The 24565-nt window shown below is 49.0% G+C and overlaps 3 protein-coding genes across 5 annotated transcripts in view; 1 reads left to right on the forward strand and 2 right to left on the reverse strand.

Moving 5' to 3' along the window:
- The window catches only part of SMG7 (SMG7 nonsense mediated mRNA decay factor), a 54817-nt gene extending 47788 nt beyond the window's left edge, over positions 1–7029 (forward strand). For all 3 annotated transcript variants that reach the window (XM_033067293.2, XM_033067295.2, XM_033067294.2), the window contains 5 exons: positions 1979–2059; positions 2621–2780; positions 4032–4202; positions 4315–4466; positions 4962–7029. In XM_033067293.2, coding sequence (XP_032923184.1) covers positions 1979–2059; positions 2621–2780; positions 4032–4202; positions 4315–4466; positions 4962–5075 — 678 coding nt within the window. In that variant the 3' untranslated portion in view covers positions 5076–7029. The remainder of the gene's footprint in view (positions 1–1978; positions 2060–2620; positions 2781–4031; positions 4203–4314; positions 4467–4961) is intronic.
- A 992-nt stretch (positions 7030–8021) lies between these two features.
- NCF2 (neutrophil cytosolic factor 2) lies at positions 8022–16782 on the reverse strand. Its single transcript, XM_033068161.1, has 15 exons — positions 16372–16782; positions 15867–15949; positions 15448–15556; positions 15131–15268; positions 14695–14802; positions 13706–13765; positions 12880–12923; positions 12540–12681; positions 12194–12256; positions 11763–11841; positions 10643–10686; positions 10019–10170; positions 9837–9948; positions 9463–9613; positions 8022–8259 (listed from the first exon to the last, which is right to left on the reverse strand). The coding sequence occupies exons 1-15, from the start codon at positions 16543–16545 to the stop codon at positions 8162–8164; spliced, it is 1557 nt and encodes a 518-aa protein (XP_032924052.1). The 5' UTR covers positions 16546–16782; the 3' UTR covers positions 8022–8161.
- A 2469-nt stretch (positions 16783–19251) lies between these two features.
- Positions 19252–24330, reverse strand: ARPC5 (actin related protein 2/3 complex subunit 5). Its single transcript, XM_033067986.1, has 4 exons — positions 24145–24330; positions 23036–23108; positions 21286–21462; positions 19252–20503 (listed from the first exon to the last, which is right to left on the reverse strand). The coding sequence occupies exons 1-4, from the start codon at positions 24285–24287 to the stop codon at positions 20441–20443; spliced, it is 456 nt and encodes a 151-aa protein (XP_032923877.1). The 5' UTR covers positions 24288–24330; the 3' UTR covers positions 19252–20440.
- Positions 24331–24565: the final 235 nt, after the last annotated feature.

Here is a 24565-nt window from a genome sequence, read left to right on the forward strand (position 1 = left end):
TGCTAGGAGGAAATTCTTCCCTGTGAGGTTGGGGAGAAGCTGTGGCTGCCGCATCCCTGAAAGTGTCCAAGGTGATGTCAGGCAGGGCTTGGAGCAGCCTGGGATATAGTGGAAGGTGTCCCTGGGCAGTGGGGTGGAATGAGATGAGTATTAAGGTCCCTTCCAACCTAAGCCATTTTGCCATTCTGTTATAGGATTCTGTGATTATAATCTGCTTATAAAAATTCCATAGAGGCAGAGGGATGTTGCCTGAGATTGAAAAAAAAGAGAAAGATGACTTTGGAAGAAAATAGCAATTCACTGGATAAATACACAGTGACTTTTACAGAAGTACAGTCATTTTTGACAGAGGGTTTTGGGGTTTTTTTCCCTACTTTTTTTTTATTAAAATCTTCCTAGTTCTCTAGGGGGGTCTCAGAGCTGTTGAATTTTTAAATTGCCTTTGAAAGTGCAGCATGCTTTTCTACTATGGCTATAAGCACATTCATTAAATCCTGCTCATTCAGATCAGTAGCTGTAACAAAGAATTATTTGTGACTACTCAAAATCTGATTAAGTCTCTTCCTCAGTTATTTTACCTGCCATCCCAAGGAGCCAGTCACAAAACACACTCATTTCTGTCTCGTTAGATAACTTTGCTAAGAAACTAATAGCTGCTGCTTTAACAGCTTCCTTTGAAGCTCCTACTGTTGTGTCTGCTGACAAATGGAAGGAAATCCTTCGCTGTGCAAGCCGCGTGGATATGCAGAGTGGGAATTTTGTCTGTCTTTTAAAACGTGCTTTCAAAGTAATGAGCTGTCACTTTGAAAATCTAACAGGCTAGGGGCTGCTTGCCAAGAAAATGAGACTGTTTGTCTTAAGTTACAGGATGATAGCAAATATATTCCAGGTACTGTGACTGTGTTAAAGACAAAGGGAGGCTAGTTCTGGTTTTTATGGTTTGAATAATAAATTTAAAAACAACTGATGTGCTGAGCTGGTGAGAGTGCAAGAGGGGGTTTATTTATAATAAGACTACAGCTTTTATTTTGGTTCACACATATTTTTACTTATGGTTTTACTAATTCTGTGGCTTGGTGATCCAGATCCTAGATTTGGTTATGTTCATTGTCTACCAGCCAAGCTTAGTAATTTTTCTTTGGTTTCTGTCAATGATAACGTAGCTGTTTCTGCTCTGAATAGGCTCATTTCAAAGACACTGTTTTTCACTACTTAATCACAGTAAGAACCAAACAGAAAGAAAAGAAATATTATGCTGGAAATAACAGCTGTGTGAGAGGGAGGTGGCATAGATGATGGAAAAAAGGTCATGGTCCATAATATCTTTTCATAGAAGTAAAAAGTCATGGGGAGTTTTGGAACCTTTTTTTTAAATATTTGGGTTGGGTTTTTTTCCTTCCTCTCTACAAGTAATTTATAATGGAAATGAGAGAGTGCTAAATGACCTGTGGACTACTGAACCTAATTTAAAAGCAATTAGCTGCTCTTGCTGTCTGAGAAGGTCTCTACAGCAGGCATGCTCTCAGAACTGAAATGATATTCTGTTAACAGCCACATACAAGAGTCTGATCTTGTCTGAAGGACTCCTCATGCCACTGGGAGGGATCCTGTCTCGTTTGTACTCTGTTTTCTCATTTGTACAAGGTTTTACACAACCATAAGGTATTTTTGGCAGGAGTCTCCCCTTTAGATGTATCAGAGTATTAGACTTTGCGTTTGAAAACCTGTTCTGGCAGTGGGGTTTGTCTGACACTCTCAGCTTGGTAGACTTGTAGATTATTAATTACAGGTAATAGGAAAACTACTGACTTTTTACACTTGTTAGTTTCCCTTCCCTTTAAATCAAGGTGCTGGAGCTAAAATGCAAAACAAGTTGTAAATGTGGCCAAAAACACTTTGGCAGTTTCTGATTACACGCTTTCCTCCTGGTCCCTACACTGAGCACTAACTGTGCTTTTCCCCTTTTTGGTTTCTGAAGAAGTCCCTGCTGGAAAAACCATCAGAATTGATGTCTCAGTCATCATCTTTCCTGTCCCTCAGTGGCTTTTCTCTAAATCAGGTGAGTGAGAACCAGAGTCCAACACCTTTTGCTGTTTCAGCTTGTGGTTAAGCCAGTGGAAAACCTGAAAGAAATCCACATGGATGTGTAAATTAACTCTGTATCAACTTAATCTTTGCCTTTATCAGTTTTCTTCCCAAATTCATCTTAGCTATATCTCTGCAGATGTACTCTTGAATCTTGCTGAGTCCATGAGCCCTTTGCTCTCGGTGAAGTCATGAAACTGACTGAAAAGGTGCATTTCTGGATGATGTGGTGTGTAGTTTATTATTTCCAGAGCAATGAATGACCTGTTCTCCTCCAGAGAATTGAGCAGGGTCTTGATACAACTTTTCTGAATACTGGGAATATGAAGATTTTGTGAAGACTTTGCAGTCCAGGCAGGAGAAATCTGTCCTGATTCACAATATGATGGACTTAATGTTAAATTAAATGGTCCAAGAAGATGGGACTGGGAAGTGAAAAGGGAATTAGGAAATATTTTGAGCTATAATTGTTTAATTATAAGTGTTCGAAATAAATCTAACACATAAGCTCTTTTATTGTTTGGTTTTTTTTCAGGAAAGATATCCAAACAACAGCATGTTCAATGAGGTATATGGAAAAAACATGAATACCAGCACAAAAACAGAAGTCACCCCTTCAGTTGCCCATCAGGAGACTTCACTTTATTCTCTCTTTGAAGGGACTCCGTGGTCTCCATCCCTTCCAGCCAGCTCAGGTAATCCTGGTATGGCATTTCTTGTGTCTAGTGATTTAAGAGGATTTGAGCTAATTCTAAACCAACTGCAAGTTATATGTAACTGGAAATTTAAAAAAAAAAACCAACCCAAACTTACTTGACAAGGTCTCTGAAGGTTTCTGTTTTACTTTATATATCTTCAGAAATAAGAGGGGATTCTGTAATTAATACAGTGTAAGAACCTGGATTTTAATTTAAGTAGTTGAGCAGGATAAATGTAGGAGGTGATAAATCCTGAAATCTCTTTAACTTGGTTTTCTGACGGGCATTTTTAACTCAGACATCCGTATACACTTTGTGTTACTTTTTTGGAAAAAACAGGAGGAACTGGATTTCATAATGCAGATATTTGAAAAAGAAACTGTGTGAGGGAAGAGCGCAGGAAAATACAACAGTAGTGGATTTTGTTGTGTTTGGTTTTCTACTGTTGAACAGCCCATAAAGCAAACCAGCTTCTTTGTTAGTAATTATTCTAAAGGCATAAAACATAACTATTATGTAATAATTTTATTCTCACTAAAAATCCAGAAGCGTGTGAGAGAGGAATTAGTTGAATCTAAGAAATGAGTGGATTTTAGATAACATCTGCACTGGATGAAATGTTTGGTGGGACTTTTGCAACCAGCCAGGAAAAGCTGTTGTGGGTGAAATGGAGGGAGTTACAAAGTGCTTTTATGCTAACAAGATTTTTAGCTCCCAGGACTTCAACTCACTCTCCCTTCAACTCTTCATTTGTTCCATTCTGCCTGTGGACAGCCTGATTCAAGCTCCCTCTGCTCTTTTGCTCACTATTAGGTTCTGGTCTGACTTGTTTTAAGACTCACATAAGTGTAAAACATTCTCAGACTTGGGAGTTGCAGTTGTAAACTTGCAAACTCCTCAAGATCTAATCCAAATTTTCTATTGGTTTGTCAAGCTTGGAGACAATTATTCTTTTACTTTGAGACAAGTTCTTCAAGAGACATGGGGAAAAGTGGCTTTGCCTAGCCTCATGAGGTTTCCTGGGTTTTGTTTTTCAGTAAACATTAAATAGTCATTCTGTTCTTTTAAATTTTTCACTCAGAATTTAGGAATTTGCATTATACTCATGTAACAGAGGGAATAAAAACTGACCTTCAGCATTGTAGCAAACTGGATGATGGCAGAATTGCAGCAGCACTAAGAAATTTAAAACTGGAAGACTCCTGCTGTCTCTACTGACCTTTTTTCCTCTTCCCTTGTAATCCCTAGATCATTCAACACCAGCCAGCCAGTCTCCTCACTCCTCCAACCCCAGCAGCTTGCCAAGCTCCCCTCCAACCCATAACCACAATTCTGTTCCTTTCTCCAACTTTGGACCCATTGGGACTCCAGACAACAGAGAGCGGAGAGTCGCAGACCGCTGGAAAACAGATAAGCCAGGCAAGTGCTGGGTTCCAGGTTAGCACAGAGCTGTCAGACACCATCATCTGATGGTGCTTGTTTTGCACTGTTTCTGCCATGTCACTTTGAACTTGTTTTTCTGCCATTTTAGCAATGGGAGGGTTTGGTCTGGACTATTTGCCAACAACGTCATCCTCTTCGGAGAGCAGCTGGCACCAGTCCAGTGCGCCCAGTGGTACCTGGGCAGTCCAAGGCCCTCCTGCCATGGAGGACTCCTCAGCTGTGCTTATGGAGAGCCTGAAGGTGGGTATGGCTGAGGCTGTGCTCAAGGGTCTGCAGGCTGGACAATCAAGTGATGGGCATTAGCCTGTTGGAAGCATTAGAGTTCAGTGCCAGAAGCCCAAAGTTTTTCCTGCAGATTCACTTACACAGGCAGTGTGGGAGGTGTCACCAATGCAGGAAGATGTAACAAATCTCCAGTTTTTGCTGGTTTTGAGATTTTGTGGAACAAGCCCAGGCTGGCAGAACTGGAAGAAATGCTAACATTGGCTTTGACTAGTCTAAAATTAGTAATAGTTAATGTGGGATGAATTTTATGGTAACGAGGGTTCTGGAGGAGGTTAAAGTTCTTCCAGGGAGCCTCTTTTTAGGAGGTCTTCTTTGAAGCCTGGTTAACTTTCCTGATAAGCCAGGTATGAGTGATAAAGAGGGAGAATACAGAACATGGTGTCTGCTTTCCCATCTGGCAGAGGGACGCTGCAATGCAAAGAGGTACTAGTGTTGGCTGTTTGTTTTTAGTCCATCTGGTCCAGTTCCATGATGCACCCCGGCCCCTCGGCCCTGGAGCAGCTGTTGATGCAGCAGAAGCAGAAGCAGCAGCGCGGACAAGGCGCCATGAATCCGCCGCATTGAGACAGAGGAGGCAACCCTTACAACGATGGCTCCATAAACCATGGCATGTTGGGTCTGTGGGACTGGCACACACAGTCCTGTGCAGGTGGCAGCCCTCTCTTCTGTTCCTTGCTGTCAGGAGGGCGTAAGTGCTCCACCAACCCACTGAGTGTGCACAAAACGTCTGCAGTGCAAGCAAACAACATCAGGAACTCTCCCATCCCCCAGGCCCTTCGGAGGGAGAGAGGAACTGCTGTTTGGCTCACTCAGTAACCCAATATCACCGCCTCTCACCTTCTCCATTGTGCATGTCCCCAGCCACATGGGAAGTAAAAGCTGAGAGCAAAGGGCAGATGGGAGAAGCCAATGAGAACTTCTCAATCCTTTTCCTCTCTTTGGGGAGATACAATAGGAATCCATTAATGATTGCTTCGCTGACTGAGAATGTAGTTGAAATTACTCCTAAACATCTTTATTACTATCTCAGTAGTAAGATCACACTGAATTCTGTACACAGACGTGCTTCATAGTCAGTGTGTAGCAACGAAAGCCCCAATTGCTGCTCCGGTCACAGTGGGTGGTGATGAGGTGGGGCTCTGTATCCTGGACTAGCAAAGGAGTTCCATGAAAGAGAGAGAGTCTGGCACTTGGCACACTTCACCCAGAGGCTTTGGGTGGGTTAGAGACTCCAGCATGAAATGCCCTTCTCTCAGTAGGTGTTTGAGCTATAAGGGGTGACATGGGGCATCGCAGCACTATGTTGAAAAGCAAGTTAACTGCTATGGGGTTTTAAATTAATGTGTGATTCCTGTACATTTTACTGTAGCATAGTGGCTAGCCCCACAAAGGGCAGGCTAGTCTGTGCATTCACAGCCTGACTCATTTTAATAGGTAGGTAGAAAGCTTTCACTGGGTTTTTTTTTTCTTTTTTTTTTTTCTTTTTTTTGTTTGGTTTGGTTTTGTTTTTTCTCTTTCCATCCTCCCATCTTCGCTAAATGCTCGTAGTTTCATTACCATGGCAGAAAATAATCAGGGGTCCAGGAGGGCTGGTTGAATCCAACAGCCAGCCCAGACAGCATGGGGCATCCGCACGCCCAGTGAGGCACAGGTCAGCTCTGCAGAAACCTGTCCCAGCTGCAGCCCCAGGCTTTCAGTGCCAGAAACAAATTCAAGGCACCCATGGACACACGGAAACAGCACAGTGCTGTTCACAGATGAAAAGGTGCAGAAGGGAAAAGGAAAAAAATGTTTTATTTGCTATTTATTAGGGGGAAGGAAGACTGGAAGTTTTGTTAAAGAAAAGGACAGCGTTTTTGTTAGATTTCCCAGGGAAGTTACAGAAACAGACTCAATGTCCATTTGCTATTTTTAGCAGTAGGGGTTTGTGTGATGATTCAGGATCTCTGGACTAGAATTCAGCTGCAGAACAAAGCACATGGAGGAGCCGAAGTGACGCTGGAGTCTGGGCAGCCCCAGAGAACACAAAAAGGGAAGGCGGAGGAGACCCAATACCCTCGGGGGTTCGAGAAGCTCCCTACGAGCTCCACCTTAGCAACATCACTGTTCTGTGTTGCATTTCAAAGCTGTATTTCCTTTAACAAGTCCAAAAAGTGAAGTTCCCACCCGGTGGAAATCAGCCCACCCTGTGTGTCCCCTCCCGCTGTGTGTCCGAGCTGTGCGCCCAGGCAGCTGCGACATTCCCGTGTTTGCACCGTCACTGACTCTTGCACCCCAGACGAGCTAACCAGGAACACCATCTCACTCCCGGCCGTGCCAGGCCCCACTTGTGCATGAGCACCCGGCCTCGGGAATGCGTCTGACCCCGCCTGCCCTCCAGCACCTGGAGGAGCAAGGCAAGGGGCCCCCAACAGAAACTGGTTTGTGTTGTAAGCTTTTTTTGTGTTTTCTGTCTGTCTGTGCAAGAACTGCAGCTGCCGAAATCAGCTTTGCCTTTAATTAAACCATGTTCTCTCCATCCAGGTCTGTGTGTAGCATTTATTTCCTGTGTGACTTGGCTTCAGGCCTTTAAAATTGCATTATGTTTCTGTAGAAGCCAGAAAAATGTTTTTTATTTGAAAGAGCCCTGAATAAATCACAATGATTCTGGGTTGGGCTTGGTACAGATAGTTTGGTTGTGGTTTTGTGCTGCCTGTGTAGTGTGTGTTACATACTGAACTAAATATGTAGGATGGGAGCACCTTGCAAAGCTCCTCCCTAGTTGCAGACTCATCCTGGTACAGCATGTGCAGTGTGCAGATGAAGGGCACAGACCCTTCTGCCTTTGACTTGCCTGCAGACCACGGTGTTCACTGTTTCCATGCTTACAGGTATGTCACAAGAAACTCCAGAGTTGATGTTCTGGTTTTGTAATTACAGGTGTTTATTGTCTCCAGGATAAGTTCCTTTAAAAAGAAATGTGCTATTTAGGTTAATGGGGCAGTGGGGTTTTCTGGGCTTGGGTGATAGAATCCAGAGTGGGGAAGTCCCTGCCTCCTTAGCACCCTCGGAGTAAAGCTCTGGGATTCCAGGCTGTGTCTTTCTAAGTTACTGTATCTTCTGATTAGGAAGAACTTCGAGGCACATGTCCCAACGCTGAAGAAAATGTGTCTGCTTTTATTGGTGGAAGTTTAGTCCCTGTGAATTTGAATTGTGAGTTGGGGCAGGCTGAGGCTATGTGGTGTCTTCCAAGATCTTGGGGTTAGGACTGATGTTTTAAGGAAGCAAATGTTTTCCTGGTCTGTAGCTTCCTGAACTCATTTACCCTTCAGGATCTGCTGGCAGGGCTGTAAATGCACATTGCACCACCCTCTTGTGGGTGTTCCCAGCTTCTGGCTCTGTAAAAGCTTTTTTAAGGATGGGGGAACATGGCAAATCTCTTGGCAAGCACAGGATTTAGGAATGAATATATTTTTAACAGGAATTATCAATTTCTTAACAAGTTCCTGTCTAAGAGAACAACGCAAAAGGTAAGAGAAAATATAAAGCTTTTACTACAAGCAGTAATAACATTTAAAGTTCATTTTCAGATGCAGGCATTAATACGCAGGCTAGATATTGGTAACAATTGAAATCCTAATTTGTATTCACAATTTCAAGCTCTTCTGGAATCACTTCTCTGGGTGTTCAGTGTTGGGCTGTTGAACGAATGCAGATGGGAAGATGCCAGTCCTCCCCTTGCACTTGCCTTCAAACCAGTCTTCATTCACTGGAAGGGAAAATTGACACAGCTCTTATGACCCTAGGAATGTACAGGAGCATAATGTGCTGCAGGCAGGCCTGCAATCACCGTTTTATGGTGTTTCTGCTGATAAATCTTCCTGATAAAACTTGGGAGTACTAGACCCAGCAGGGAGTGGAATGTAGAGGAAAGGGAGGAATGAGGAAGAGAGTAAAGTGATAAAGTAAGAATATCAAATGAGGGTGGGGAATTGCATGAAAATAGAGAGGAGGCTTGGAAACTGTCTTGAGTGGAAACAAAGTGAGTGTGGAGAGTGAGGAAATTATCTGAGACCTAGGTCTGTCCTCTTCAGGATACATCTGAAGTGTTTTGTCAGCTGTTTCTCATGTTCACATAAAACCCCTGAAACAATGCCCCCCCTCCATCCCAAACCTCTGCTGCCCTAGGTAAAGCCTATGAGCTCTGGCAGTTTTGCTGTGGGGGAGCCAAATGAGGCAAGAACCAACTTTGTACTGGGAAATATTTAGCTCATCAGTGAAGGGTGGGGAAGGTAGGATTTTGGGTGGAGGGGGTCATCAGTATTGAGTGGTGCAAAATCTAACCTGTCAGAGGTTGGACGGGGGACTGATTGTGTACTGTTGCCAAAGTCTGCCAGCCACCACAGATTAGTGACATAACTACAGAGAGCAACATATAAGGGGGGTTTGCCTTTAAAACTTATTCCTGATCTCTTGATTTCACTCAGAGGCTCAAATGAGATGGGGAACATGCCCTGTGTATATAGTTCTTCATTGATCTTCCTGAGATTTAGTGTGTATTTAAGCCTCAATTGCCACAGAAACACTAAAGACTAATATTGAATGACTAATGGAAGATTGTTCCCTTGATAAGAAAAGTAGATTAAAAAAAGTTCCAGGTAGAAGGAATTGGGAGTGTGAGCCTGCTCCCATTGTGGGGATGGCAGCTAAAATGAGGCATCTCTTTGAAAGAATCCACTGTGATCAACAAGCTTAAACACAGCCCAAGTGTACCTCCTGTCTTAAATGTTTGGGAGGGGCGCGGTGGAAATGGGAGTGATGAAAATACATTGGAAGGAGTGTGTGTAACAGGGACGTGTGAATGGGAATCCCAAGGCACAGCTGGAGGGGCTCTGCTGCCACCACACCACCCTCCCTCTCACCAGAGCTGGTGGGTCCCTCCCCTCTCCTGTCCCAGGAGGAGCACAATTACCTTTGGATAAAACAAGGATCGTGTCTCCTGCCTGAAACTCCAGGTCTTCAGGTTGGGTGGCTTCATAACTGTACTGAGCTACAACGTGAGTCGGTCCCATCTCCCCTGGCGTTGCCTCCTGCAGTGACTCCTCTGGTACAAACCCCTTTCCCTAGGCAGGAAACAAGCTGGTGAGGACACAACCAATTGTTTTGTTGTTTTTTTTTTCTGTACCAGGGCAAGAGACATGAATTCTGCTTCTCCTCTCCACTCACTCTTTGCTGCTCTGCCTCTCATGAGGTCACAGGCTTCTGCTGAAAGCCACAAACCCGTGCTTGTGGCAGGGAAGACAAAGGCAGGAGGGAAGGGAGCTGCCCCCTGTAGCTGTCACTGACCTCTGTGCCATTGCACCAGACTGTCAGGCAGTTGTCCTTGCTCTGGGTCCAGGCTGCCTCCAGGTTCTCTGCACTCAGAGTCACCAGCTCCTGGCCCTCCACAGGCTTGTACCTGGTGTGCAGGGGATGCAGGTGAGGAGCTGGAACACAGCCCTGGCTCACTGGGGCTGGCAGTGCCTCACCTCAGCTCCGTGTGCTCGGGCTGCAGCTCCAGCTTCTTGCAAACCAACTCCAGGAGCTCCCTGTAGGAGCGACCTCGATCGACTCTCAGAGCAACTGTGAACTTGTAATGCACCTTGAGGACATGGGGGCTGGAAACAGTGGGTTCAGCCTCCTGCAGGCAGGAAATGGGATGTCACCTTGTGTGCCTTGCAAGCACAGGGATGTGCAAACTGTGGTTGCCTGAGACAGATTGTGCCTCCCAAGCTGTGCTTGGACATTGGCTGGTTAGTAGCCCTAGGCAGCAATAGATTAGGGACTTGGCACCAAATTGTGGCTCTGGGGTGATCAAATTAGAGCTGTGTCTACCCTCCGAGCCCCTCTTTTTAATTTTTTTTTTTTTTTTAAGTTGGAATTGCTGTATTTTCCCATCTCTCTTCCCAGTGCTGACCCTACCCAGAAGTATGTAAGTATGTGCATTCCAGCCAAGCTCTCTCCTATTTCTCTGGTCTCAAGATGAGAGTCATCCAGTGGCCCCCTCACCTGGGGCCTGGAGGAGAACTCCCACAAAGCAGCCCTAAGTCTCCTGGTAAATGCAGATTTGTATGAGCAGCAGGCCCTCGGGGTCTGTGCTCACAGGACATTACCTTTGCTGTGTCTCCTGGCTGCGCCACAGTAGCAGGAACGTAGTCTGGGGAGGAGGAAAAAGGTGGCTCAGGAGCTGGGGTCTAAACACACAGCCAGACCTCCTGCAGTCCATCATGATCAACAACACCAACCAACCCTGGAGCCAGCAGTGGTCCCTCAAATGGATACGGCATCTGCCACAGGGGTTCTGTAAGATCTAGATACAACCACTGAGCAGAGGTTTTTGGCTCTGTGCCTTCCCTCTTGCAGGAATGGGAGCATGAGGGGTGGGATGTCTTTCATGGGTGGATTAAAAAAATAGCTGCTGGTTTTTAGTGTCTTTCTCTTCTGATCTCTCCAGGTCCACCCTGAAAACCAAAGGCAATCGCTGTCCTCCAATGGGTCTGTAAAGCTAAACTCAGGCCTCCAGGTAGGGTCATTCCACGCAGCTTTGTGGAAGCCTCTTCATGAGGATCTTATTTAGTTTGGCAGTGCTTTGGCACAACTGTGCTTATTCCAGGAAGAGCCTTTCTTCCCACTAATAGATCTGAGATGGGTTTTGGTGCCATGAAGGTGATCACTGGGGCTGTTGTGTCCATGAGGTGTTTGTCTTTAATTCCATGAGCCACACCTTTCCTCTGTGTCAGATCTACCCACGCACTCCTACAAGGCTGCTGTGTTGGGCACATGAGCTTGGGATGTGGGACACTGGTAGCACCAGCCAGGAATCCCCTCCAATACAGTTCCTTCAAGCCTAGCTCAGCTCACAGCAGCACTGAAACTGTCTTGATGCCCTGCTTGAAGGAGAAGCCTACAAGAGATCTTTGACTCCAAGCTGGTTCTTGCCCCATTCCTATCTCCAGGCCCTTTTTCTCCTTAGTCATGTGCTAATTAAAAGCACAGAGGGACTTGCTTTCCTCAGGGACCACCCCACAGGCACTCTTTTGCTCCATCCTCAGCACTGCAGTTGCTGTCTCTGCCTCCTCCTCTAATGTCTCCCAGTCCCTGACTGCAAATGGGGCCAGGAATGAGATGGACATGATCCCTAGTCCTAGTCTCAAAGGAGGAGGATGCAGCATCTCACCCTGCTGTGGGTGATGTCAGCCTGTGCTCCCCACGCCTTCAGCTCCCCACACTGACCTGGTGCCAGCCGCCGCGGCTTCTCCGGCACAGTGGAGGTGAGTGACTCGGGGATCTCGGCTTCCACAGGGGCTTCTTCCTGTGCCATGGCAAGAGATAGTGCTGTCAATCCCATCTTTACTGAGGGGCTGGGGTGCTGCTGCCTTGTGCAGCCCCCCTCCAACCTGGTATTTTCCTGGAGTCTGTTTGGGGTCTCGAACTCGGGAGGGGTGACTATGCTATATCCATTATCTTCCCAGCACTGCCAACCACCACGCATGGGTGCCACCAACACGGATTTTGCAACCTCTGAGCTCATGATAAGATGACCATGAGCCAGAAGAACCAACCCCAGGATCATGAGGGGGAGGGAGTCACATATACTGAGAGGCAGTGAGTGTTAGGTGAATATGTGGAGATCTGCCCTCCCCAGGACACCAGTTCCTCCTCACCTGGATATGCAGCTTATTCGGGAGCTCCACAGGCTCGAGGAAGTTGCAGGGGACGATCCCTTTCTGCAGGGGGAGGAGAGATGAGTAGTGATTGCTTGGCAAGAAGGCAACCCACTGCTGGAGGACACAACTGGATGTGTCCTCACCCTCCCCTGCATCCAGGAGGGTTCCTGAGGCTTGAGTTTTAGTTTCTGTAGTTTGGGTGGATTTCACTGAACCCTGTGGCCTTAGCCAGAGTGGACGTAAGAGACTTGAGTCAGAAACTTAACTACTGTTGGCAAGCCTCTGCAGAACCCCAACCATAATCTGCTGTCTGCCCCTGCTGTCCAGCACACTCCTGGTATACCTTTCCATTGAACATCACTGTAGCCCAGTTGTCCTTCTCTTTCTTCAGGACAAAGACAATGTTTCCTGGCAGGACCTGCAGCTCCTCAGCAGTCTCAGGAATGAACTCAAACATCACACGGTGTGGCTGCCCTGTGAGGGCCCTGGAGTGGGAGCATGGACAGGTTAGGAATGTTGGCAATGCTGTTGTTTTACATTGTAGGGAGAATCCAGACTTCTCCCTCTGTGTTTGAACATTCCCCACTCCCTGTGTTGTGGGTGCTAGCTGGATGCTTGGCTGTAAGAACGCAGGATGGGGCTGTGCCTGGCTGCGTGAATTATCCATTCTTCATCCAACTTACCTAAGGATTTCTGGGGTCTTGGGCCTGGGGGGAGGACCAGAGGCCTACCAACAGGAAGACAAAAAGGAAAATACCAGTAATCCAGAGGATTTTGTTTGCCTTGCAGAAGTGTCCTGCAGCCTTTTACCATGCCTGCCCTCACCCCAACACCGTTCCTTCCTCCACGTGCAAGTGCCTTACATGCCATGAGGAATATCACTGGCTTTGTTCCTTCTAAGGAACAGTTCCCACATTCTTCAGTATACAGTTTGTTTTCAGAGGCAATCCTCTTTTCACTCCTTATTTTCGTTTCAGTTCACAGAGGATTTAGATTGTCAACACCTGTCTGCATTGAGAAGGTTGTAATTTAGCTTGTGCAATGGTGCTGTGCTGTGCTTCCCCATATCCTCCCAAAAACCTGGAAAAGCTCTTGCCACGTTTAGGAATTGGAAGGTACCACTACTTCATCTAGAAAACAGCACGGGAAATGCAAAGGAGCTCTGGAATGGGCAGGAGGGTAGCGAGAGCAGAGCTGCCATTGTTTCCCCACTCAGGCTTAGGCAGAAGACCCCTAATGAATTCTCTGGGGAGGGTCAGAGACAGCTCCCTGCAGAGAGCCATCACCCTGCCCCGTGCAGGGAACCAGCTCCAGCCACTGCTGTGGCTGGGTTTGGGATGAGCTTCCTGATGCTGGAGGGAGCAGTTGATCCGTGGAAGCAGTGCCCAGCTCCTCCCCACGGCGGTGGCACAGAGCTCAGGGTGGTGAGGGCACTGTTTGCTCCCCACTGTGGCTGGCAGCCACCCTATGTCATCCTGCCCTGAGCCTGCTGCTCACAGACAGTCTTACTTGTGGCTGCAGGGGAGCAAATCCTGAAAAATCGTCCTTGTCCACCACGGATGCCACCACCTAGAGCCAAAGACAAAGAGTGACTTGGTGCTGCCTGGAAACCTCTCTCAGACCTCTGATGTCGACCCTCCTCCTCCTTGGCTGTTGGCCAAGCCAAGCTCCTCAGGATGGGCTATGATTTTAGGATTAAGCATCTTGGACTACAGGCTGAGTGACTCTGGCACTGAACCTTCCCTCTCAGCTGTGTAAGTTTTCTGCTCTTAGCCTGGCTGTGTCTGTGGTTTGAGGCATTATATCCTAAAAGCTTCCCTTTCTGTGTTAATCACAAATGTTGAAGGGAGCCAAAGTGCCCAGCTCAAGCCCATACCTCCTACAGGTGACATAAAGTGTAATTTAGAAAGTTGATCCATGTTTTTGGGCCTGTTTCTGGCACTCAAGGAGCTGCCTGGCTCTTGTTATCTGATTCCCCTGTGCCTGGTTCCTTTTCTGGATGAGTGCTGCCTTCCAGGACCTGATCCCAGGGATGGTATTCCAGTGACTGGATTTTGCACACTCACAGGAGACAAGTTGCTTGTTCATTTGAGCTGAAAAGCAGTGGAAGAACTGGAGGTTGGTTGTGGGTGTCAAATATTAAATAGCTCCTTTCCCCCACTCCTCAAAATGTCTTGCCTTGAGCTGAAGCTCCAGTGGGATCTTTCCAGCTCATTGCTGATTATCCCTCATGTCTTGCTAAGGAGAAGACAAACTAGAAATAGGCCATGCTCGGCAGGAACATGCTTTTAGTTCTTGTGCTCTTGCATATTCCCTGTTTCCCACGAGATCCCTGTGTCATCGCTCTCTCCATGTTTGCCCTGAGGCAGAGACCAGCTCCCTATCTCTGGCTGCCTACCAGGCAGCAGACAGCAGCTCAGAGGGGTGGTGAGAAGGCAGTCAAGAGCTCTTTTCAGCCCACAGGCATGGCCTGAATAAACAGTATAGATCTTTCTTACCATTGCCTTTCCCAGGTAGTCCTTCTTCTCCAGCTGAGCCACTTGCTTCTCATTTGGCCTGAACAGCTTCCCTGCAGGAATGGCCACCAGCTCACAGAGCTTCTGCTTCTGTAGCACAGAGAAGTCATGGAGACTTTGGAGGTGAGAGCAGGGAATGATGAATGTCCTTTCTGGGGGGAGAAGCTTCTTATGGGCTTGGGGGCTGCTCCATAAAGCCAGACCACCACCATGACAGCCCAATCCCAGCCCCGGTACAGTCCATCAAATCCCATCTTCCCATCCCTGCCTCCCCAATGACCCAAAGCTCTTCCCAGGGGCTTGTATCCCACTACAATATCTATTGCCATGGCATTTTAATCCTGCTGAAAGGTGGATGTGCTGTCAGTGGGATTTCCCTCCCTCTCCCTGTGGGGCTGTGGGACCTGCTCCTCCGTACCAGGATGGCTTCCATGGCCCTGTCTATCTTGTTGTGCTGGGGCTCGCTCTTCATGCTTATGGCCAGGGTCAGGTGCTCCTCAGCCTTCTTCCAGTTCTCTGTTGTGGCATACACCAGTGCGATGTTGTAGAGAATCTGCTGGAGGGAAGGGAGCGAGGGAAAGAGCTCTTGGAGCAACCAGACAGGGAAGGGAAGGGATGGGACCCGCTTGCTTGGTTTTTACAAGGTACCAAGAGAGGCTGGCTGTCTCCTCTTTAGATTTCTCATGCTGGAGATCAGACCTTTGGGATCAAAACTGGTGGCCAGGTGTGTCTCACCTCGCAGGCGAAGAGCCGGTAGCGCAGCCCCAGGATCTTGTAGTCGATGAGCTGGTTGCCTCGCAGCTGGGCCAGCGCCTCTTTGAAATCTTCAATGGCCTTCCCGTGGCTGTGGAGCAGAGGAAAGGGTGCTAGCAGCTTCTGGTGGCAACCTGCCTGCCTCTAAGCCCGCACTCAGACTCGGTGAGTTCAGTCGGGTCTCCCCTCTATCCTTGCAGTGTTTCAGACACTCCAAGGAAGGAGAGAGGTTCTGAGGCTCATGTTAATCCCAGGACTGCAGTGCTGAGGACTAGGAGCCTGTTTGACCTCGAGGGATTTCAGTCTGGGCTTCGGGGCACCAACCTGCCTGGGGTCGTCCTCAGATGAAGGCTGGCATCTTGTAAGCGGCAAAAAAAGAAACTTGAAACCCTTCCACTCACTTCTGCCTCCGGTAAAACACGGTCCCCCGCTGGAAATAAGCCACTGCCAGGTGCTTGTCGCAGCCGATGCTCCGGGTGAATGCCTGCACAGGTAGGAGTGGGGAAAAAGGGGACACCTTAAAAGAACTGAGGGCATAGAGCAGTTGTACCTGTCCTGCCTTAGCTGAGCTCTGTGGGCTGTCTCCCTGCAGCACTGGGAATCGGGTGAGGGACAGCCTGTACCAGGCTCCTGGGTTTTTTTGAGCTGGAGCCATGTGCCAGCATGGTCACCTCCTGGAGAGAGGGAGAGTGAACAGTGACGGTGTATCACTGCTGCCTCACCTGTGGTTCCCTGCCAGAATACGTTTGGCAGCCTAGGACTCTCCCCCTTTTCTCACAGTTTTAAAAAGCCCCGAATCCATCCCTTAGACCGCGATCCTTTTAACTCCCTCCTTCCCCACCATGTCCATGGATCTGGGAAGTCCCGGAGCCGAGAGGATGAGCGGCCCTAGGGGCTGTCCCTTACCTCCTCCGCCTCCGCCAGCTTCCCCAGCACGAGCTGGACGCAGCCGATGTTAAAGCAGATTTTGGCAGGGGGGTTCTGCACGGCCGTGAAGGCATCCAGGGCAGCGCTCCAGTCCTTGCTGTCCGCTGCACACACTCCTTCCTGCCACAGCCGGATCGTCTCCACCAGGGACATGGCGTGCCGGGATGTGGGATCCCCGAGCCCGGGGTCTCGCCGCTCTCCCTGCCCTTCCTTGTGGCGCAGCTCGGCCTCTCTGGCTCCTCTCTGCCGGTCCCCCGCCGCTGTCACCAAGCGGGAAGGAAGTGGCCTCAGCCGCGTTATCAGCCCCGGGGTGGGGAAGTGGGGCTGATGCTGCTCTGACACTGCGGGTGTCCATGGGCTGCATCCCTGCTCCTCGCCGATCCGGGATACCTTCCGGCTTTTCCATTAAAAGCCACGGATGCTGGGTGATTCATCAGGTCGAGTTTCAGGTTGCGAAACCGAGCCTGAGCCCTGGGTGCCCTGCACAGCGCAGTTTGATCGCTAAACAGTTCCTGGCAGGCACACTTGGCCTGGGGTTCCCCTGAGTGCGGAGGGGAAGCAGAGCCCAAGGACCTGCCTGGGAAACCCTTGGTCCTTCCTGACCCACCGTGGTGCCCCAGTGTGGAGTTCCATGTGCTGCTACGGGCACAGGGAGCTGCCCATGGATGAGGTTCCTGGGCAGTGGCCGTGCTGCCCCATAACCGAGGGCTCAGCCCAACATCACCCTGTCCTGCTGTTTTAGGGCCAATGAAGCACAACTGGCTCTGGAGCCCAGGGCCGAGATGAGCCCAGGGCACGTGGTGACAGCAGGATTCTGACCTGCTGCTGACTCACAGGTTTGGAGCTGGCTGCTCCACACATGGTTTTTAAGCATTTTTGGAGGTACTTTGCTCCATCTACCAGCAATGTGATGTGTATTTTGTAAGAGCTTAAAATATGTCAGCAAGACTCAACCCCTTGTGCCTTTACCAAAACTTCCCTAGCAAATTACATAACTCCAGCAGTGGGAGGGAGGCTGGGAACGTGACTTCTGAGTGCTGCTGATGGAGAAACCTGAGCCCCTGAGCAGCAAAGACTCGGGTTTTAATCCAAATGACCAAACAGAACTCTGAGCTGTGTGTGCCCTCAGCATCCCAGCTGGCTCTTATGGACTTCCCACGGGAGCATGGAAGACTGATCTCCAGGAAAGCAGAGTGACATGCAACCAGCTGAAGTGGTGGTAACAGGGTAGGAATAACATGGTGAGTGTTAAAACACCCCTCCAGGTGCCTCTTCTGATTCCTGTGAGGGATGGGAGACTCTATGGAGCAGCACAGGGTTCACCTTTATTGGAAGCGTTATTTTTTGCTCATTTAATTATCTGAATTGGTGCACTGCTGGTCAGGCTTATCCCAAAAGCAGTACAAGGGGAGCTGGAGGAGGATGAGAGATCATCCCCGTTGGAATGCTCACAGCAGCCGTCCGTCTGCCTGGGTATTTGTCACTTACCAGTGAGGAGATTTCAGAGCTGTGATAAGCACAGCCCTTTCAGCAAGAGCTAGTCTCTTGTTCCCCTTTCTCTGCCCAAAGCTGACTCGGTAGGTAAACTTGCTTCTTCTACGCTAACGTCCAACAGGAAGTGAGAAACACAGATGGTGACATTTCCTGTGGAAGACTTATTGGAATCCAGCAAACCCAGATTGCCAATAGGTGGATCAGAAATAGAGAATGTCCAAAATCCAGCTGGGATGCAGTGCACGTGTTTTGACTTTGTATAGCAAAAATATGTGCATGTTTATAATTTCAGAAGAGTCAAAAAAGACTGATTCAGGCACAAAGAACCCCTCATTATGCAAAAGGGACAACCATTTTGTGAGGAGTTTTATTGGGCAGGAGGAGCACATCCAGCTCATTCCCAGGAAGGCAGGTTGGAACTCTCTGCACAGGACCTGGGGGTTTTGGCTTTTTTCCTCAGTGGCAGACACTGAGGTGGATGTGAGGACAGCAGTGGCTCTCAGCTAGCACAAAAGCAGGATATCTCTGAGAAGGTGCCATTGCCACATGCTCCAGCTAAAGCTGAAGGCAGCAGAGCTCTGCAAACCCTGTCACCCCTCCCAGTCTGACCTGCATGAGGTTCTCCATTGAAGGCTTCCTTCTCCTAACAGGAATCTGAACCCCTGTCATGGTGTCCATACCATCCACCAATACAAGCAAGGCAGGATTTGGAGGAACGATGCTGTTTTTTAAGACTACATTTACTTTTTCCCTTCCTGACACTCATTGCCAGCAGAGCTGCCCCTGCAAATCCTGCCCTATCCCCACAGCAATGTGTGTTTTAGCACATCCCTGCACAGAAACACCGATGTACATGTTCTGTAAATGTTCCCAGATACATCACAGCCTCACCCAAGGGGATCTGAAGAACCTTATGACCACTCTTTTTATTCACTTCCTTTATTTAATGCCATCTGGAGGCAGCTGATCTGCTTTGGCATCAATTGCTTTGGAAAATACTTTCCACTTCTCTTGGATTACAGTTTTGGTTTTTTTTAATGAGGTTCACCGATGTCTTAACCCAAATGTGGGCAAGTGGAAAGAACCAGAGAAGCCAATCACAGTCCCTGGCAGAGCTGTAAGGACAGAACCCTCGCTGCATGACCAGGAGAATTTCTGCACACATCTATGGGTGAGACCTGGACACTTTCTGTAGCAAGACTGGGTCTCCCACTGGGTGATCTCAGTGCCTCCTGTGGCTGTGCCTGTGTTCTTCTGGAGGTGAGCAAGGAGAAGCATCCTAGGAAGAGAATTAGGGAGCCTCTGAATGGGTTAGGGGTAACCATGCTGGTTCCTGCCTCCATTGAAGGTATGTCAGACACTGAGTAAATATTCAGTGACGATTTATTGTCTGGTCTTTATTATTATTACAAAAACAAAGCAGATATCAAAAAACAGCAAAAATTTCACAAGGTCCCCAACAGTTTTACACAACTGAACTGTAGTAAAATAGTGAAATTAAAACATGTATTTCAGTCCTGGCCCTAAACCTTCTACAGTGATCCATGGTCTGGGATGCCCTGGGCTTTCCTAATTCTTTAAAACGTTCCTCTTTATTTTGGAACCTGACTGGCCCACTAGCTAACATGATGAGGCACAATGCAACAGGAATGTGAGCTGTCTGGTATCCTTACAGACCCTACACAACCAGAAAACAAAACAGGGGAGGCTCTGCAAGAGTGGTGTCAACACCAGGATATGTTTCTCAGACTACCCCAAGCAGCCATTTAGTTGTGCTTGACAAAACCAAATCACTTTCCAGTTGCTGAAAGGTGATTTACTGTGTAAAAGCTGCTTTTTCTTCTTTTCCTCAGGACCTTTGCTCCCCAAAACAAGAAGAGTTCACTGGGCTGGGCTCCAGTGTAAATGGACCATTAACCCTTTAAATTCCAAACTGCATGATGGACAACTCCATCCCACTGTGACGTTCCCACTGCGGACCCAGCATCAGACTGATGGCAAGGAACCTGAGCAGGTAAGGAAAATACTCAGCTCTCTGGAATGATAATTGGGGTTGGAAAAGAGCTTTTTTTCTCTCCTAGTCACAGGTGTAGGGTCAGAGGCTGACCAAAGGCAACATGGTCCAGTTACCTGTGTTAATAATAGTTGCCCCACTTCTCAAATATCAAGATTTTAGCTCAAAACACTGCTTGGCTAGCAAAAAATCAAGACATTGCCCTGTGTCCCTCAGCATTTGCTCAGAGAGTCAGGTACAAATCTGCCACAATTACACACAAATGCAAATCATCCTAAACACCAAATTGTTTACATCACTGAATATGTCACTGAAAGGCTGGCGAGTACCAAACATTCCTGTTAGAAGTAAAATTCCACCTTCATAATTTTCCAGAATTGACAGAAGAGATCACGATGCGCATCATTGGTGGGGTATGACAGAAGCAGCAGGGCGAAGGCAAAGCTGGGGGACAGGGCTGCCCAGGAGCAGCCGTGCCAGAGGGGGTCAGGGGTTGTACCAGCGGCTCCCTGCTGGAGTTCCACGTCGCTCCTGCTGCAGTTACACCGTCTTCCTGGCAGTCAGAACACGCACAATGGAGCCAACTCCTCCGGCAGCCAGCGCCTGCAAGGGAAACACGGCAATCAACACCCGGGGCAGCTACAGCCTGGAGCTCCCTTACAGGACCTGAACAGGCTGACAAGAACGATGGAGAGGGACTTTGGACATGGCCTAGAGTGACAGGACAAGGGGGAAGGGCTTCAAACTGACAGGGAGTAGGGTTAGGTATCAGGAAATCCTTCCCTGTGCGGGTGCTGAGGCCCTGGCACAGGTTTGCCAGAGAAGCTGTGACTGCCCTATTCCTGGAAATGTCCAAGGCTGGGTTGGATGGGGCTTGGAGCAAGCTGGGATAGTAGAAGGTGTCCCTGCTTTAAGCTTAAAGGTGCCTTCCAATCCAAACCATTCTGGGAGTCTATGAAATTATTGGGATCACATTTATATTGCACTTGAGTATCTGTCTGCCCTCCACAAAACACCAGCAGCCAGGGTACAATAATCACACTCAATTTCAAGAAAGCTATTTAACTTTAATTAAGCTTTCATTTCCCTGCATAACCAAGCTGCAAATTTTGCTTCCCTCCAGGAAGGAAATTCTCCTTCAGCCCACTTGAATCAGTGGATTAAACCATTTTGTTTGCCTCAGTCTAAGAGAAACCCAAATTTTGACTGTTGGGTGTCTACCCAAGGAAGCAGCAGTGGGCAGGAGATACAACTCAGCTGCCAGTTCCAGGGCCACACCCTAGTCACAGCCTGAATCTGGCACTTGAGTCTCACCAGCCAGGAAGGGGGTTCTGGCCAGGCTCAGGGCCGGGGCACTCTGGCAGGAGCTGTCCCCACACACTCACCTTCTCATGCCACTGCAGCAGCACAGCACTGCTGTTGTCAGAGGGGCTCTCAAAGCCCTTGTAGATGTACTTCATGAGCAGGTCCACCCCGTTCTTGTCCAGCGACTGCACGGCCTTCTCAATGTCATTGGCTTTGAAGGAGATGAGCACCTTCAGCACGATGCTCTCAGCACGGTCCTGGAACAGGACACAACAGACACGGCCATCCCTGTGTGAGGTGCAGCCAAGCACTGCTCCTCTCTCAAAACAACTCAATTAGAGCATTTTTCTCTTTAACAGCTCTGAAGAGGACTGTGTGTGCCTCTGTTAGGGTTTGCAATTCTCCACCCCTTAATTATGGCTAAATAGTCAATGCTCATATGGAAGCTCAAGATCTGTCAAGTTCCAAAATAATTATAACAATCAAGTGCTTGTCTGTCCCCCCTTCCCACCAGAGCCTTTTCCATACCTCTGTAGTGTTTAACGTGACACAACCATTATAACCCAGGGAAATGCCACTGGCAGCCTGGAAGAGGTGACTGCTGGAAGCCACATGTTTCCCAAGCAGCCAGCTGCTGTCCCAGGCACACTGGATGTAGACTGGCCATTAAGATTGAGCATTAATAACCATTGATCTGGATGTCATTTCAGGCCTGGGAACGTGTGGTGTGCTGACAGTAGTAATTAGCCATGTAATCAGGAGTAGCTCTTCCTGTTCATCCATCACTAACTGAGGCAGGATAAGAAAAGAATGTCTCAGGGTTGCTGGACAGAAATTATGGATGTCAGTTTTCCTGCCCAATTTAATATCCCATAACCACTTGGCTTAGCAAGACTTCTCACATGACTGTAAGTAAAATCATATAAGTTCCAAAGATAACCAAAAATTAAGGCAGGTATTAATGTTCAGTCATTCTGCCCTCTTCAATTCCACCACCAAGGATATTCTTAAATACTTCAACAGAGAGCTAATGGAACAAGTCATTAATGTGAGGACAAAGCTATACAACCTATTTGTAACAGCTGGTTCTCAGAGCTCTGTAAAACCCTTCAGGGAAGGGCTGGGGCTGCAGGAACAGCTCTGCCAGGAACCACCAGCAGGAACATGCCCCTGGGCCTCTCCCCAGGCAGGGAGAAGTGACTGCAGGCACTCACCAGCTGGGCAGTGAGTATCTTATCAGCCTGTTCCTCCCACCACTGCAATCATGACCTATGCAGGATTCATCCTGGGGATATTCAGAAATGCATGCACCCAGCAGACTCCCACGCTCTGCTACGGATGGGGGAGGGCACGCTTTTCCTGAGGTTTTAACAGCTTCATTTTGATTGGATGTGATAAAAAACAATTCTTCCTTTTTTGTAGGCTTGCTGCTGGTGGTTTCATTAGTCAGAGGTGAGAACTGCAACCCTGCTTCCCTGAGCACAGGACAATTAGATCTGTGTAATGTGTCTGGTCTGAGTCAGACACAGGCACCTGGTGATACCTGGGTACACAAAACACGACCAGCATTGGTAAGAGAACCACTCCTGATCCAGCACCAAGGTAAAGGTACCTGCACAGAGCTACAGTACCTGGTACCTAGGTACCCGGTACTGAGCTACAGTATTTTGAACAAGATTAAAACACTTGTGGTCACAGATGTTTCAACATCAGGAGATACCCAAAATTCTGCTTCTCTGGCCTCCTCAAGGTACAACTAGTGGCACAGAGGTATCAGAGACAGGAAAGGATTTTTAGCAGTAACCCATGAGTGAGCAGTCACTGTTTTACCTTCACTGCCTGGTTCTTTGTGTTGATGGGAGGGTTCTTCAGAGCTGCCTGCAGTGCAGCCATCATGTTCCCTGTGCCAGATGGTTAAGGACCAGACATCAAGTACCAACACAGCCATACTTGCAGCTGGCTTGTGCATGACTGAAAACACTCCAATGCAAGGATTCCCTCACCAGCTAAGAAGACATTACAGCTAAAGACAGCACTTTTCAGGCCATTTGAGGTAGGAGCAGCATCAACAAGCTGTATAGTTCCAGGACTGTTGAATAACTTCCTAGGCCTTTCCTTGAATGAGGGTCCAAGTAAAAGAAACCATTCTCCATCACTTCTGCAATCTGTAGCCCCCAACAACAGGTTACATCCAGCCCAGCAGCAGCCTTTGGGAAGAGTGACCAGGGGCCAGCAGGGCAAGGCAGTGGCACAGGGAACTCTCTGGGCACAGGGAACCCCCTGTCTGCATCCCTCCGGACACCTCCCTGAGCACACCCTGGGGCTTTGCGCTGCTGCGGGCAGGGGAGGAAGCTGAGCCTCCTTCCTGCTGACAGCCTTCCTCCTTTCCCCCTTCAGCCCCTTCCCCTTCAGCCTTTTCCTGCTGCCAGCCCCTTCCTCCTCCATCTGACAGCCCTTTACCCCTTCAGCCTCTTCCCTTTCCCCCTTCAGCCCCTTCCCCTTCAGCCTTTTCCTGCTGCCAGCCCCTTCAGCCTCTTCCCCTTCCTGCTGCCAGCCCTTTCCCTCTGACAGCCTCCTCCCGCTTCAGCCTCTTCCTGCTGCCAGCCCCTTCCCCCTCCATCTGACAGCCCTTTCCCCCTTCAGCCCCTTCCCTTTCAGCCTTTTCCTGCTGCCAGCCCCTTCAGCCTCTTCCCCTTCCTGCTGCCAGCCCTTTCCCTCTGACAGCCTCCTCCCGCTTCAGCCTCTTCCTGCTGCCAGCTCTTTCCCCCTCCAGCGTTCTCCCTTGTCCGGCCAGCCCGTTGTCCCGCCGGTTCTCTCCCCCCAGCCCTTCCCACCGCAGCCCTTTCCCGTTCCAGCGCTCCCCGCTAGCGGATGTTCCCCTATTAGGCCGCCTCGGCGGCGGCCGCGCCCGCTCCGCCCCGCCGCTCCCGTCAGGATATTGCCGCAGGCACGAGTCCACCTCGCCCTCATCAGGCCCCGCTTGCCCGTCGCCGCCGTCCTCCTCATCCACGAACTTGTTCTCGTCGTACTCGTCCACGTCCACCCGGCGGAACCGCGCCGAGGACACCGTGTGCTTCGCCATGGCCGCGCCCGCCCCGCGCAGCCGCTGCCGGCCCGGCCCAGCCCCGCCCCGGGCGGCGCCGGCGCAGCGGGAGCGCGCTCTGGGAGCCCCGGAGCGGCGGGCGCTGAGGGCTCCTCCGAGCCTGTGTCACTCCATCCTGCCTCGGGCAGGGACAGCTTCCACCAGCACAAGTGCTCCCAGACCCGTGCAGCCTGGCCTGCGACACTGCCAGGGATGGGGCGGCCACAGCTTCTCTGGGAAACCTGTGCCAGGGCCTCAGCTTCTTCCCAATATCCAAT

Source organism: Catharus ustulatus, chromosome 9 (genome assembly GCF_009819885.2).
Source record: "Catharus ustulatus isolate bCatUst1 chromosome 9, bCatUst1.pri.v2, whole genome shotgun sequence".
NCBI lineage: Eukaryota > Metazoa > Chordata > Aves > Passeriformes > Turdidae > Catharus > Catharus ustulatus.

Coding starts and splice junctions, on each gene's coding strand:
- NCF2 (XM_033068161.1), bottom strand. CDS start 16,545: ATGTCCCTGGTGGAGACGATCCGGCTGTGGCAGGAAGGAGTGTGTGCA. Junction 10,687..11,762: donor GCCGCGGCGGCTGGCACCAG/GTCAGTGTGGGG, acceptor CCTCCTCCCCAG/ACTACGTTCCTGCTACTGTG. Junction 9,949..10,018: donor CCCGAGCACACGGAGCTGAG/GTGAGGCACTGC, acceptor CCTGCACACCAG/GTACAAGCCTGTGGAGGGCC.
- ARPC5 (XM_033067986.1), bottom strand. CDS start 24,287: ATGGCGAAGCACACGGTGTCCTCGGCGCGGTTCCGCCGGGTGGACGTG. Junction 21,463..23,035: donor CAAAGAACCAGGCAGTGAAG/GTAAAACAGTGA, acceptor GTCCTGTTCCAG/GACCGTGCTGAGAGCATCGT. Junction 20,504..21,285: donor TGCTGCAGTGGCATGAGAAG/GTGAGTGTGTGG, acceptor TTTCCCTTGCAG/GCGCTGGCTGCCGGAGGAGT.